Genomic DNA, 14,787 nt, shown 5'->3' with positions numbered 1-14,787 from the left:
GTCACTGATTGTCAAATCATTCAGCTGGAAATTTGATAGCTAGGAATAGTTACCTAGCAAGGACTTCCATGTTTTGAAAGAAGGGAAGCAGAAAGGGAGAGTGAAATATCATTTCTCAGCAAGAATGGGGGCAGATCAGCCAAAAGCCAAACTGAGGAAGTTGGGAAGACTCATTTTCTTGTATGTTTGCAAAACTGAAGGGCTCTTTTGACTGGTAAGAAAGGTGCAGATGTAAGTAGCTATGTCTTCTGTATGTAGCTCTCTCACTGGTGTTGAGGGCAAAATGTGCCTATACATGCAAGTGTTTCAGCTTTGTTTGCCATTTCCTTTCTCTTTTAAGGAGGGAAGTACATGATGCATCTACAGTTGCACGAGGGATGAGGGCTGTGAACAGCTGCTGGGGGCGGGGGGCTGAAAAATGCCAACTCTGGTTGCCGGGCTTTGATGGTAGGGTTGTGGTTTCCTGAATTAAAAGGAGTGCTGAGGGCAAAGTTTTTTACCTTCCCTGAAGTGCAAGGCCAAAAGCTCTTACTTGGTTCTTCTGTTTTTTGGTCTGGCTCAAGCTGGGCAGAGAATAGAGCTTAGAGAAGTTCAAGGCACAAATTTTTATCTTGCCCAGCACCCTGTGCCAAAAGGTTCCATGCTTTAAGAGCCTTCCTTCTTCTGTTTTGAACCTGTGACCCGCTCTTTTTGTTTGCACAGCAATTAATGCATAGCCTCCATGGGCTTCTGCTTAGTGCCGGCCCAGACACACAATGCCAAGTGGGGGACTGGGAGATTAAAATTGTGTAAACCCCTTTGAGGCTCTAAGCCTTTGTCTTTAGTATGTATTGTTAAGGGCTAAACATCTTTAAGCCACCATTACAAGTAAGAGAGCACAAAATAGTCTTTGAATAGTGGAGATTGCTTCTGTGTGCTTCTGTGCTCCAAGGCCAGCAGCTTTTGAGTGCACTGTTTCCTGCAGTCCTGTAACTTTTCCAAAGAGTTGGGACAAGCAGTGTTGATAGCTGTGATTTAGAAAACAAAATCATGATTAGAGTTTATCTGCTTTGAGAGAGAAAAAACTTGAATTGTTTGAACAGCTTATTTTTAATACAAACCCCCAGCATAAAGCTGTAAAAAGCAAGATGTCAGCAGTAATGCAGAAAATACTGTAATGCCTATTCAGTGAACTCTGCATTAGTTTGTATCTTGTGCTCTTTGAAGATATCCATCAGAAGGATGCAGAAGGATAGAAGGATGTAGATAATCATCTAATAGTTTATTCTAAAACAAATCTTAGTGTAGTGTTCTATTTTGAGTTGCTTGCTATTAACTCTAGGAACAGAAACATTCTAATGCAAGAAAACAATTTCTTATTCTAGCTGTTACAGAACTTCAACAGAGCTGTAGTGCTTGGGGTGATTGAAGAGTGTCACTCTGATGTAGAAGGTCTCTGCAGTGGTTTAGAGAAAATGCAAAGCTCACTGCAGTCTGTGTTTTCTAGCAAAGCAGGAGGCCTTGAAAACTTCAGCTGAGGTTGGGAATAGCAATAATAAAATCCTGGAAGACCATACTATGGAAGTTCAGTTGCCAAGAGGAAGTATTTCACTGATCTTTGTAGGAACTGATTGTCTGCAACATTTTCAATGGTTGGTTTGGGTTTTTGATACTTAGTTTTGGCCATTGGTAGCTGATGTTCATTCATTTTCAATCCAGGAGTGTCCTTTCTTTGTCTTTTATTCTAAATCATCTTACTAAAAAAAAGGCTTTCTGTGGTAAACAGCTCCTTTTGAGCTCTGTATTTTATAGGGTCTCTCAAGATTTAGATTTCTCCATTTCTGCAGTTGCCTTCTTTGTTCCAATTTTCTGTCCTGTGGTGCCAAAACATGGATACCCTCCCAGCCCCTCCTGTGTTTTACAAGAATTCATGACTGAAGGATTACTCATGTTTATTACCTTGGAATTTGCTTGCTTTCCTCATAATTTTGTTTCTGTTCACAAGAACAATTGCAGAGTAATTGAGAGGGAAGACTTTTTAAGATAAATCTTTGGATTCTCTATTTTTTTTTAGTTTGTGCAAATGAGTTGCTGTCATCCCTGGGAATGGATGGAAGCAAAAGAATTAAAATGCCCCTTTTCTCACATGTGTCTCATTCAGTGATCCTCTAAGTAATTTAAGTCCTTTATGTCTGATCTCTAATGTCAGAAAGACCCCTTAGCCTAAAGAAGGTCCATATGGAACAGCCTTTCCCAGCTGTGCCCTGCAGCCAGTTGAGCCCTTTTGAGGATGTGTGGTTGCACCAAGTGTATCTGACACATTGGGAAGCACTGGATTTACACTGTGTGTACAGCAAGACTGATGTGTGAGGACACCCTGTGCCTCCTGCTGCTGCTGCCCATGGCTGTGGTGGGGACCAGGGTTCCCTGGGAAGATGAGTGCCAGGACCAACCTGCAGTGAATTGTCCTGTTGGCATCAGAACTTCACAGTATTGACCAATTTCTAAACTGGGTTTTGATGCAAGAGGTGAGAAGACAATGGAAGGACATAGAGAAGGTTGTGTAGAAGTGAAATAGGCTTTCATGAAAGCGATTGCTCCAAGTATGAAAAACAAGAGGGAAAAACCATGGTCAGAACTGTGTTGCCCCGAGTGGTCCTGACCAGCAGCAGTGTGTCAGGATGCACTGATTCTGAGATCCTCACCTCTATGAAAGGCTGCCTTCTGGCCAGGTTTTTCTGAGAGAGTCAGGACTGCATATGACTCACGACAAAAGATTTCAGCAGTGCTGGGGGGCAGGTAGGAAGCAAGCTGGACAACAAATAATATAAGTACCTTTGTTTCCTCTACACATGAAGAACTAGATTACTGGATGTTTCAGCAAGTATTGGGTCAGGGGCTTGTAGGGCCTTGGTTCATTATGACTGCCTCTGCTGTATCTATCTGAGTTTTCTTTTAAGGGCTCATTGATCAGGTTTTTTCAGCTGCTGCTTTTGATATGACTGTCATGACTTCTTAAGATGTGAGGGATGGGGAAAAATGAGCAGTTCAAACCAGTCAATTAGCCTCATAGTGTGATATCTGGGAGTCTTTTTCCTTTGTACTTCTTAATACTTTAACGAGCGTTCATGAATCAGAAGTAAATAGGGACAAGCCTTTTTCTCAATATACTGATGTGGGAAAGAAGGGAGTCTGGTCAATATTTTGATAATGCTAAGTGTTTCCTTTTCTGCTACTGTTAGAAACATACTATTTTCCCCATGAATATGCTGTGACATTCCTCTGTGACTCAGTTTCCCCTCCCTGAATCACTCTTGTTCCTCTGGATGATGAGCACTTTGGGACTGTGGTGGTTGCAGGATGTGTCTGTGGATTGTAGCCAAGAGCAAAAAATACCAGTTCCAGATGGAGGGTCCCAAAAGCTGTAGAACATGCTGTAGCACTCGATGCTTCAGTTTCTAATAGTGGCAGCGATAGGAATGCCAGTTCAGTAACTGGACACAGGCAGTGTGACTGACTCCACAGCAATGCAGAGCACCTGATGAATGTGGAACACTTCCCATCTGTTGCTGTCCAAGCCTGTATTGTGGTTTGTGAACACTCGGTGGAAGACTCCAAAACACTAACAAATTCCAGTCTTTAGTCTTCCAGTAGCACCTGCTGTTTTGGGAGGACGTTTTTCTGACAGAGACTTGAGCAGCAGGCGTACAGGGCAGGTGGTTGTTATGCTGTCTGTCAGTGATGCTTCTGCACCTCTCTCCTGAGTGTAAAGAATTCTCTCTGGGACAGTAAACAGTCTGTGCTGGTTTCTTTTGTCTTTGTGTGTGGTTGGAGCATAAGCTGAAGTGATTTCTCAGTTTTCTTCCACTGATATGGTCAGGTTTGTTGCCTACTTGTTACAAATCCCTTCAGTTTATTTTTGAATGTTTGGACATAGGCATCCAAATTAAAAGTAAATTGCTAGAATTTATCTGGAGTGGTGTCGGCTTTCATCGTCTGTAAAGTAGATCTAATGAGAAATATACTAGACTAGGAAAGTTTTTTTATATATATATTTTTATGTAATTCTATGTTTTACTTCTGTCAAGTTTGCAAAGCAAAATATTATTTGGTTATCACATGCATATGAATTAGGATAGGCTAATGGTCTTGAAGGATGTCCTTACATCACACTATTATTCTTGGTTAGTTTATCTGGTCTGCAGTTAAACCACATCATTTATCAGGATGCTTCTGAGATGGCTCTGTGCTGACTCAGACTGGGACAGGGCAGGCTTCCATGAATGCCACACAATATGTGGAGGTCTCAGGGCTGGTAAAGATCCTTTAAGGCCTACCAGTGCCCTCATGGCTCTGAAGTTAGCATCTGTGGCCTTGTACTTCCCAAGATCACAACCTGGAGCTTTACCACTTTTTCTGCTGCTGGACAGCTCAGCTTGCACCCTGCATTGGCTGCACTGTCCCATGGTGTCTGACTTACGGAAGGTGGCAGCCCTTCTTCACAGGGCAAGAGAGAACTTGGCATGGGAGCTGCAGAATGGTGTCAGTTGAAGGGGGCTGCTGGAGGGCAACTGGTCTGTCTTGTTTGGGCCAGGGTCACCTGAGAAAACTGATAAAACTTTGCACCTGGATCAGGTTGGTCCTCCAGTGGTGTTGATGTGGTTCTGTACCACTGTGCTGGGGCCCTGCTCAACAAGATGCTGCCAGCAGTGTTCAAAGGGGGTCTAAATCAAAACTGGCCAGCTGAGACTGAAACCCCTGTAAGATCCTGCCACTATTCCTTGAAAAGTTAGTCTCATCTGAGCCCAAATGCAAATTTTTCACCTCTTTAATCCCAGCTTGGTTTTATTATGTGAATGCTATTTGAGTAGAAGTGCATTCCCTTTTTTCTTTTTTTCTTTCAAGTTGGGTAGGTGAGATTGTAGAGCAGCATCCTGAAAAATGCCTGCAGGTCTTGTCTGTTGAAAGGGGTGTCTCTATCCAAGCTCCTCATAGCAGCTTCGGTTGTATCTGGTTGCTTGAGGCTTTGTTCAGTCATGTTGGATACCCTCAAGGACGGTGGCTCCACAGTCCCTCTGGTCACCGGTGCTTTGTCTGAAGAGCCTCATGGTGACAGTCTAGCTTCCTGTCTAGCTGGGATTTCTCCTGAGTCTGGTGCCACTCATCCTTCTGCCATGGAATACCTCTGGGAAGTGTCAATCATCCTCTCTACAGCCTTTCAGTGGGCAGCTGAAGTCACCAGTCAGGTGAGCCTTCATTTTAAAGAGAAGCATAATTTACTAGGAGGGACTAGAGAAACATGAGAACAATACCTCATTGTTTTGCATTGTGAACGCTTGGGAGATTATCCTCTTTCTAAGTGTATGTTTGTGTCCTCCCTGAGTTTCTGCATGACCCCAGTTCTCATTTGGTTTTCTCTTGCTATCACAATAATGTTGAAAGGTGACCTGCAGAAGAAAAGAGGGCTTTTGCTCCTTTTTAAATCTGTAAATCTAGAGAAATCCCCAAACTGTGGTTTGGTGGGTAGAATTTTTATTGGCTTGATTTTTTTTTTTTTTTTTTTGATGATTCCTTTCTCCATGTGATACATACATTTTTATCTTTTCTGCTTTAGAAGGTTGTGTGAGTAATGGCAGGCAGCTTGGTAAGATTCAGGTGCCTAGGAAACCAGAAAGCAAGAAGACAGCTGAAGGGATAAATGACTTTTGGTTTTAAAGGTGCTTGCTTTTGTTTAGCACACCACCTTTTCTGAACTTGATCATTGAGCATGATTCTCTCTCTTGTACCTCCAAGCATGACTTGAGAAAGCTTTCAACTAATATTTTTCAGAGGACAAATAAAACTATGAGTGAAAATGGGCTTCCTCTTACTGATAGTTAAATATATAAATAAGCATAAGGAAGAACAGTCTCTTGAAGATGTTCTTCATGCATTTTAAACTAGCAAAGAAAGCCAACCAAAAAGGGTCAAATGCAATTTTTTTTTTCCTTTTCAGGTCACCTTTGAGGGCTGTATAAATCAAGACAAGGAATTTTCATTCTTTTAGGAAGCAAGTAGAGAGGTGGTGGAATTTACAAAGCTCAGGTGTGCCATGGGATTGTGTCAGGCTGTGGAAATCCTCCTTTCAGTCTTCATTTGGCACTCACGGGTCCTTATAAGCTGACTGCTTTAGCAGCTGTAGTTATCTGCTGTATCTCAACACAAATATATCCTTCCCATGCTGTATTTCTATGTTGAGAAAATACTGGCTACTACCATTAGGAATGCTGAGCTACTTATTTTTTCCTCTTCACTTCAATAAAGTGAGTGATCAACAGGAGGCCATGCTGAGATAAGTACATGCTTCCAGTATTTTAAGAAATTTTTTGTTAAAATGGTGCTTCTTTCATGTGGAGTTGATTGGTGTTTGTTTTCAACACGTGAATCCCAGTCAATGGTTACTGTGTTATGTCACTTAATACCACAGGAAGCATTATTTATTTGATAGAGCACAGAAATTTTGCTGAGATTAAAGAGGAATAAATGGAAGTTAATCTAGCATTTGACCTTCCAGTTTACCTGACAAAATTAAAGGAGGGACCACAGTGGTCTCTACAGCTGATGATGGGAAGTGGAGAGGGAGGTGCTGAGCTCTCCTCCCTGGTATCCATGGAAGGGATGCATGGGAGTGGTTCAAAGCTGGATCATGGGAAATGCAGACTGGACATTGGGAAGCATTTCTTTATCAGGACGGTTGTCAAACAAGGGAACAGATTTCCTAGAGTAATTGATATACCAAGCCTGTCAGTCTTAAGAGATGTTTGGACAATGCCCTTAACCTGAAATGGTCAGGCAGTGGGACTAGATGGTCATTGTAGGTCCCTTCTGGATGAACTACTTGTTCTGTTCTAGCATAATCATAGAATTCTGATTACCTGCAGTTTGATCAGGTTTGGGTTTTTCTTCCCTTAAAAGAAGAAAAGCAGCTTAGACACGGTCTTCCTATCATAACACAGTCCTAAAGCAATTAATCCGGTTCCTCCTCCTTGTTCTGCACTGGTATTTCCAAATTCAAACAGGATACAGGGATTATGGTGGGGTATGGTTGAAATGAGTCTGGTCAGTCTTGGTCCAACACTGTGAGATCCATAGTTAAGTTTCTTTGGTGAGTCCAGATCCTGACATTATGTATGGTCATTTAGCCAGAGCACAAGATAGGCAGAGATACAGTCTTAGGTGCTGAGAGAAGAGCAAAGCTCCTCTGGTTTTATTCAGCCTCCTAGTGAGACTTCAGAATTCATTGCTTTCACTTCCCTCTAACTGAGTCAGCAAGCAGTATGTAGCCAAGCCCAAACCTATTTTAGGCTTTAACTAGAATGCTTTGATATTTTTTTTCAGTTCAGAGGGACATTTGGAAGGCTGGTGTGGTACACAGTGTGAAGAAGCCCTCTGACATTATCTGAGGCAAAGAAGTGTTAAAATTCAGCCTGATTTTCACAGAAATTGCACAAAATATCTGACTGAAATTGGAGTTGGTTCCTAAATCTGCATGAAAACTTCCGGGCCTTGGAGCTCTGGGCCAATAATACTGTCAGCCCATGCCCTACCTCCATCTTTGTGTTTATGATCTGTGTGGTGGCACATCACACACTTGATGTGTAGTGCAAGATGGGGTGAAACAGCAGCTCACTGTTGCTTCTGAAGAGGGGTGATTTTAATGCTTGCTGTACTTTATCTCCTGGAGCTGCCTGCCTCTGCCCACTTAGGTACAGAGAGTGATGATGGCTTCCTGTCTAAGCTGTAGTCTCAGTTAATGGTCTGCACAAGTAGTTCCTGCAGTCTTGTTAGGTATTTTTTTAGCTATTATTTGAAGTATTTGCACTTGCAAATAATCAGTTTGAAACTTACTTTTATTTGAGCTTTAATGTACCTTAAAGACCACATGCCAAGAAAAGGGACTATCAGCTGTTTTTTCATTGGGAAATATTATAGTTTAGGTTGTGCAATGCTTGTTCCAGAACATGGTACTAACAGGAGTTTTTGGCATGTGTTATAGATGTTTTTTACATGAAGCTGAACTTTTCTTTTAATGCATTAATTATATTTGTCTTTGAAGAGCTTTTCTTTAGCCAAAATAAATATTGAATAGAAAGACATTTTCATAGCTAGGTGTTTGAAGAATAAAAAATTTATCTGCCCTGGAGCTATGAAAGTAACAGACTTATATAATTTCAGTTAAAAAAAAGGCAAAGTTTCAATGTTGATATTTTTTTTCCTTATCAAAAGTTTGAGATTTGACAAGGCTGTAATTTTTCATAAGAGAGCAAAATAGAGACAAAGTAAATTACTTGCAACTCTAAGGATTGTATTTATATGAGCTATAATGCTTTATTTTGATTCTGGTAGAAATTTCTACCAGATTAGGGTTTATAAGAATGAATTTCTTGGCAGCCTCACCTAAGGGAGTCTTGCAAGTCTCCTGCAAATAAAATCACCTTCAGAATCATTGTTCCATTTCTGTTTCTCCCTCTTGTGAGATTTATTTACCTTAAGGGCCATAAGCTGTCAGACTTTTGATCTGTACACGTCTATACTTGTGATAAATTTTTGCCTTGGTTTAGAACATAGTTAGTAAATAAATACCAGTATTACTAGACAACAGATAATTTTGTACATTATTTCAGCCGTAGTAGCATGGTGGTGGTGTAACAATAAATAATCATTGAGAGATTATCCTTTTTCTGAAAACATTAATTTTTTTATAGCAAAAAATGAAGAGGGTTTTTTCCTAAGATTTTGTTTCATGGTACCTAGTTTATATTTTTAAAATATATCTAAAGATAGAAAACCACTTATTTCAGAGAAATCCAAAACTCTCTTACCATTTTGTATGACAAAAACATTTACATGGAGTTGTTTCAAATAAGATTGCAGCCTTCTGTAGAAGGTTGAGCAGAGACTGTCAAAGATTTAAGCTAAATTTACACCAGATTGTGTTTATTGCTGCCTTTCTGTAGATGCAACTTTTACTGACAAGAGAGCGTGTAAACTTTGCTGGGAATCCTGTGTTTTTGTCATCATTGTTGCACTATTCCAGATCTTCTGCCTTGGCTTAAAAAGGAAGGGGTGGGATATACATCAGTGTTTCCCAAATTGTTTTAATGGGGTTAATTCTCTGTCCTTGCCTTGAAAAAACTTGGCTATGGAGCAGTGGAAGACAGGATAGTACAGGCTCTGGAGGGTCTCCATCAAACAGAGGTTTAAAGGAGGCTAAACTCAGGGGTTTGGGGCAAAAGGGTGCCTTCCTTACACACCACTGCTTTGTGGCCTTGCATTTTGAAGTTTCTTCTCTGGAAGAGTGGCTTCCCTGGCAGTACTGATGAATTTAAAAATCAAGCCTTCCCATGTGGAAGAAGGGAAGTTATTAAACATGCCAATAAACACTTTCACCAATATCCAGAAGTTTAGAAAATAAATATGGCAATATTTCCTTATAAGAGATTTTTATCTGTTAACTTTTATTGTAATCAGTTTATGGAGTCAACAAAATCTTGAAATGGAACTGCTTCTAAGTGTGGATTTTCTTTTTTTAGCACTGGTTGGACCATTCAAAATTCATTAAGAAGCAAATAAAAAGTAAGTACTGTGTCTCTGCCTGTTTATTTTGTTACTTCCTAAAGAATTTGAATTCAGTGTATTAGAACATGATAGAGAATGTTTAAATATGGCCTTTAATGGAATAAATATTCCTTAGAAAATAGTTTTAATTTTAATGGGTAATTGGCTAACGATATTATGTCTAAAGGCAAGAGCACTTATTAAGCAGTAGCCAGGTTTCCAGAAGCCCTTTGTTTGTCTAAGGCAGAGTAGGTTGCCAGGTAATTTCAGTCTGATCTGTGAAATTAGGTTGCCTGGACACAGATCGCAATTCCTGTCACTGCTTCTGATCCAGAGCAGATATCCTGCAATTTCTTTCAGGGAGTGAATGGAAAATACTTCACTGTGTAATGATTAATTTTTAATTTTTTCCCAGGTTATTATTTTAGGAGTTAAACTGGCAGAAATACCTGCTGTTTTGTCAAATGTAGTTTTGAAATAGGTGATGTTTCATCAAAGGCAGTTTTGGATGGAGGGGCTGGTGGACTGTGTTTTTTGTGGAAATTGTCTAAGGCAAGGAAGTAGCTCCTGGATTTTTGATAATCTGGTTGCAGGCTTGGGTATGGTACAGCATTGGCGTTAACATGATTTGTTACAATAGTGCAGTTGTCAACAGTCATGAGCCATACTCTTGTGAGATTAAAATGTGTTTTTGAAGAAAATTGTTGACCGCCTTGGAAGACCTCACAGAGATAGATCTTGATTGCTTCAGTGGTGCTTTGCCTTTTTTTTTTTTTTTTTTTTGTGATGAGTACCCAAGTATCTAGATGATTTTTGTAAACAGAGGAATTCTTCAAAGGCCTTTAGGATAGTTTGCTGTCAGCCCATGGTGTGTGGGTGTCAGCCTGGTGAAGATAGCTGCTATGGGTAAGGTTTTTGGTGTTTGGTTTTCTCTCCCCTTTTCATCACGTAACAGACTGCTTTACCTTATGTGACTAGCTGATTTGCAACTGCACTTTCTCTAATGGCCTTGTCCTGAAAAATCAGTGATTCTGTAACCCCTTCAGCCAATTTAGTTGCATGTTTTTTGTCTGTTTTTAATGTGTGAAGGGCCTGTTTAAAAAAAAATAAAAAATTGGCTAATCCTGGCTCTGAGGAATCCTGAAGAGGGAAGCAATTTGTTGGGTGTTGTAAAGGTCTGTCTCACGACAGCTTACTTTCCTTTACCTTGAATTCAGCAGATGCTTTGTGAAGAGTTCCTCTTTCATGGTGGATGTTGCTCGCTTCTGTCTTTTCCAAGTCATTATCTCACCTTTGCAGACCTCACCAGTGGTGCCGAGCTGTGAGCTCAGGTTGCTATAACCTGACTTACAGCTGTAACAGAGACGGAATCAAAGCTCTAATTAGTTGACTTTTAGCTGCATATCATTTAGTAGAGGGATCATTAATAGGCACGTTTGCTTGTTGATGTGGTGTTACAGAAGACCATAGAAAAGTGAGGAGAAGTATTTTTTCCATCAATTAATACGTCAGCAGCAGTTGGCAGATAAGGATGCATTGGTCACGGTTTCATGGTAGCTGGATAACTGCCTGTTATCTGTGTTACATGGGAAATCCGATGTAGCGTTCACCTTCTGACATTAGAAAACACAATTCTTGCAACCCCATAGAATTTTTGTTTGCTGTGTTCTTGGGTGCCTTCTAGAGTCTTTTTCCAGAACTTCTCAGTCTACTTATCTTACCTTTTTTAATTCATGTGTTTCAATCAAAAGCCGATCTATTGGGTAGGGGTTTTTTTTGGAGTAGTGTTTGTGCCTGGTAAGAAGGACCATCATCCTCTCCTTCCCTCTTCCTTCCATTTCCCCTGGGTCCAGCAACAGGGAGTGTACCTGGAAATTGCTGTCATTCACAGCATGCTGTGAGGCACCTCTCTTTGGACAAAAATGAGTTTGCCAAATGGACTATTGCCTTGATAAATTTGAATTAATGAGTATCAAAAAGTATGGTAATCATTATATTTTTTTGTTGCATGCATTTTAAAATTCAAAAAAACATGAAATATTTTCTTTGACGGATCTGAAAAATGTCATTAATTTTGGTTTTCTTGGGTTGTGGGGTGGTGTGGCGACTGTTCTGCCTTGGCAGGACTGCAACGAGTATAAACCTTTTTTCCCCATTTAAAATCTCTGCATGTGCAGTTGGACCTCCGTACACGTTGCATTTTCGAATTAAGTACTACTCGTCAGAACCGAACAACCTTCACGAAGAGTTTACAAGGTAGGAACTGCGCATGGCTGACGGGGGATTTAGGACACCTAAGGCACGTGGGGGTACTGCAAGCGGGTGATTCCAGCTTTCTTATTATGGGTGCTCACTTTGTCTGCCTCCTTAGGTGTTTTCCTACTGTCAGAGTGTGGGATTTGCAGGGGTCCCAGGATGAGGGAAGAGACAAGAATCTTGACTCCATGTTTCAGAAGGCTGATTTATTATGTTATGATATATATTATATTAAAATGCTATATTAAAACTATACTAAAAGAATAGAGAGAAAGGATTCATCAGAAGGTTGGACAGGAATAGAAAGGAATGAATAACAAAGACTTGTGACTCTCAGAGAGTCTGACCCAGCTGCATCCTTGATTGGTTATTAAGTAGAAACACCTCACATGGACCAATCAAGGAAGCACCTGTTGCATTCCACAGCAGCAGATAGTTATTGTTTACATTTCTTTCCTGAGGCTCCTCAGCTTCTCAGGAGAAGAAAATCCTGGCAAAAGGATTTTCATAAAATATGTCTGTGACATCAGAGAAACATCATGTTTTTTATGTGCTGCCAGAAAGCATTCATGGGCCTCTTCAAGCAGTGTTGGTGTGTAGGAGATGCTGTGTTCTGGTGCTTTGAAATTGGCAAAGAAAGGCAGTGTTGGGTGGGGAAAGCTGCAGCTGCTCTTGATACCTGCCATCCTCTGAGAGGGGTTTCCATTATGTCCTGCTGAAATGCCAGTGCCCTGCTTTGTTCCTCCTGCCCTAAGACTTGGGGGTGATTTAATAATGGTACCAAGGGTAGAGAATTGTGGGAATAGCCAGCTTGAGCCCTTGGTTAACAGTTAATTGAATCGCTTCTGCTTCCTCATGGTTCTCTGTGAAGCAAAAGCCTGCATTGCATAAAGCCAGTTTACAAATACCTGGAAGTCTTTAGTGTCAATCTGCTGGGCTCTTTCTGTGGACCTGTACTTGTTGGATCCATAGCACCTTGGTTCAGAGGATATTCTGAAAGCTGCTAAGGAGCAGTTGTAGGAAAGGGTTTACTTTTGTATCTGCTTACGTTGTGTCCTCTCTGTATAGTAGTCATCTATCTTAATATTACTCTATCTTTTCTTTTGTTCTGCCTCTCACCGTAAGGCTCTTTCTGTGTCTTCTAATTTGCTTGGCAATAATCAGTGTACTCCTAATCAGCCTAAGGTGTTTAAAGATGGTTGATTGTTGTAGTTCATGTGCATGTGATGTTTACACTAAACTTACGCCTGCAGGCAGATGATTACTGTCTCCCTCGCTGTCTGCTTTGTAGACCATGGGTTTTTTTCACTGCCTGAGACAAGATTAAAGGGCTAATTGCCACCACCTCATGATAGAGACATAGGGTCTTCAATATCTGGTATCAATTTAGTCCAGCAGTGATAATTCAATAAAAGGGCATATTCCTATAGAATGTATAATTAACTTATAGAAATCCCTACCACTTATGTAGCTAAGTATAAGATCTTAAGAGAATCCAAAAATCTGGGTGATTTATGGACATCTCTAATGAGAAAATGCGGTTAAATTAGTAGGAATAATATGTGTTTTCTGGAAATTGATTTAAGTCTTCATACATCAGGGTGCATGTCTGACAAGTATTACATTTCCCCTGTGGTCAAATTATGGCATTACTGTCTTCCACAAGATTTCTTGCTTATGTGCTCTGAAGCATATGATCCTAGTCACTGTGAGATTTAGTTTCTGAGCTGTGTGATCATTGCTGTGATCAAGTAAGACATTTTGTCTGAAAGTATTAACCTCTGATGCCTTGTGATGTAATTATTGCTGAAAGGTGACATTTCAGAAGACTATTTTAATTAGGAAAACACTTTAGTCAGCTAAATATTCAATGTTGTGAACAATTTCTTTTAATTATAAGCTTGACAGAAGACCACTGTGGTAAAACTGCATAAGAAAAATTGGACTTTTTTTTTTTTGGGGGGGGAAAGTAATTTTGAATTTCAGAATTTTGTAGTTATTAATTTATTAATTCGTGGAGGTTATTTTAGGAATCTTTATGCTAGTTGGATCATATTTTCCATGTAGCATGTTGAGGGAAAAGTGAAGATTAATAACTGTATATTCAAAATCATTCCAAGTAAAAGAAAAATCATCCTTAACAGTAGCGCAGTAACTGTGAACTATCCAGGTGAGGGGTGTTCAAAATTCCTTTCTGGAGATCTGCTTTCTAGTAGACTTCAATTTCTAGTGAAGCTAAAAACATCATATTCTCATAATTAACACATTATTGGGAAGCATTAAAACCCTTCACCTGCTCTTTTTTTTGGTTTAAAAACACAGTTGAAATACAGTGCATTTTGTAAGACATCTTCTGTCACTTGTGTGCAACCTGATTAGTTAGTTTAGTTAGAAGAACAACAGAGGAACATGTCTGTACTTTGTGTTGTGAAGAATTTTCTAAGGTATCTTGCTGATTTGGGGTAGCAACAATTGAGATGCTAGTGTTGAGATGCAACTGAGATGTCAGCCTGTGCACAGAAAAGGAAGAAGGGTAAGCCATATCCATCAGAGCAGGGCTGCAGCACTGCACAAGCCCCCTGAAACTGATAGGTGCACTGCCCAGAGTCTTTTGCAAATTTAGAAGAGTTCATGGGATTGTGAATCATCATCATTGGGTTATCAATAAGAACAGGATGTATACTTGCCTGCCCTTAATCTACGCATGCAAATACCCAGATTTGATTGGCAGTCACGTATTAGCCAAGTATGTGAATCAGAGATGTACCAAAGAGCTGACATGGATAAATCTGATTCTGCTCTAGTATTATAATGAGAAATCTTAGTCTTCCTCTTCTTTTCTCTTTTCTCTGTCTGATTCCAACTGTTTGTCCTTCACCACATTCACTGCACATCCTCTATGATGAGAAAAACCCCCACTTTGTCTTTCTAGCATCCTTTATAAAGACAGGAGAG

General features: G+C 40.2%; 1 protein-coding gene across 4 annotated transcripts in view; it reads left to right on the top strand.

The window, feature by feature from the left end:
- Positions 1 to 14,787, top strand: part of EPB41L4B (erythrocyte membrane protein band 4.1 like 4B) — a 168,554-nt gene that overhangs the window by 51,835 nt on the left and 101,932 nt on the right. For all 4 annotated transcript variants that reach the window (XM_038163979.1, XM_038163991.1, XM_038163969.1 and 1 more), the window contains exons 3-4: positions 9,552 to 9,594; positions 11,754 to 11,832. In XM_038163979.1, the coding sequence (XP_038019907.1) occupies positions 9,552 to 9,594; positions 11,754 to 11,832 (122 nt within the window). The remainder of the gene's footprint in view (positions 1 to 9,551; positions 9,595 to 11,753; positions 11,833 to 14,787) is intronic.

Source organism: Motacilla alba, chromosome 2 (genome assembly GCF_015832195.1).
Source record: "Motacilla alba alba isolate MOTALB_02 chromosome 2, Motacilla_alba_V1.0_pri, whole genome shotgun sequence".
Lineage (NCBI taxonomy): Eukaryota > Metazoa > Chordata > Aves > Passeriformes > Motacillidae > Motacilla > Motacilla alba.
This window is presented reverse-complemented; position numbering and strand designations above follow the sequence as displayed.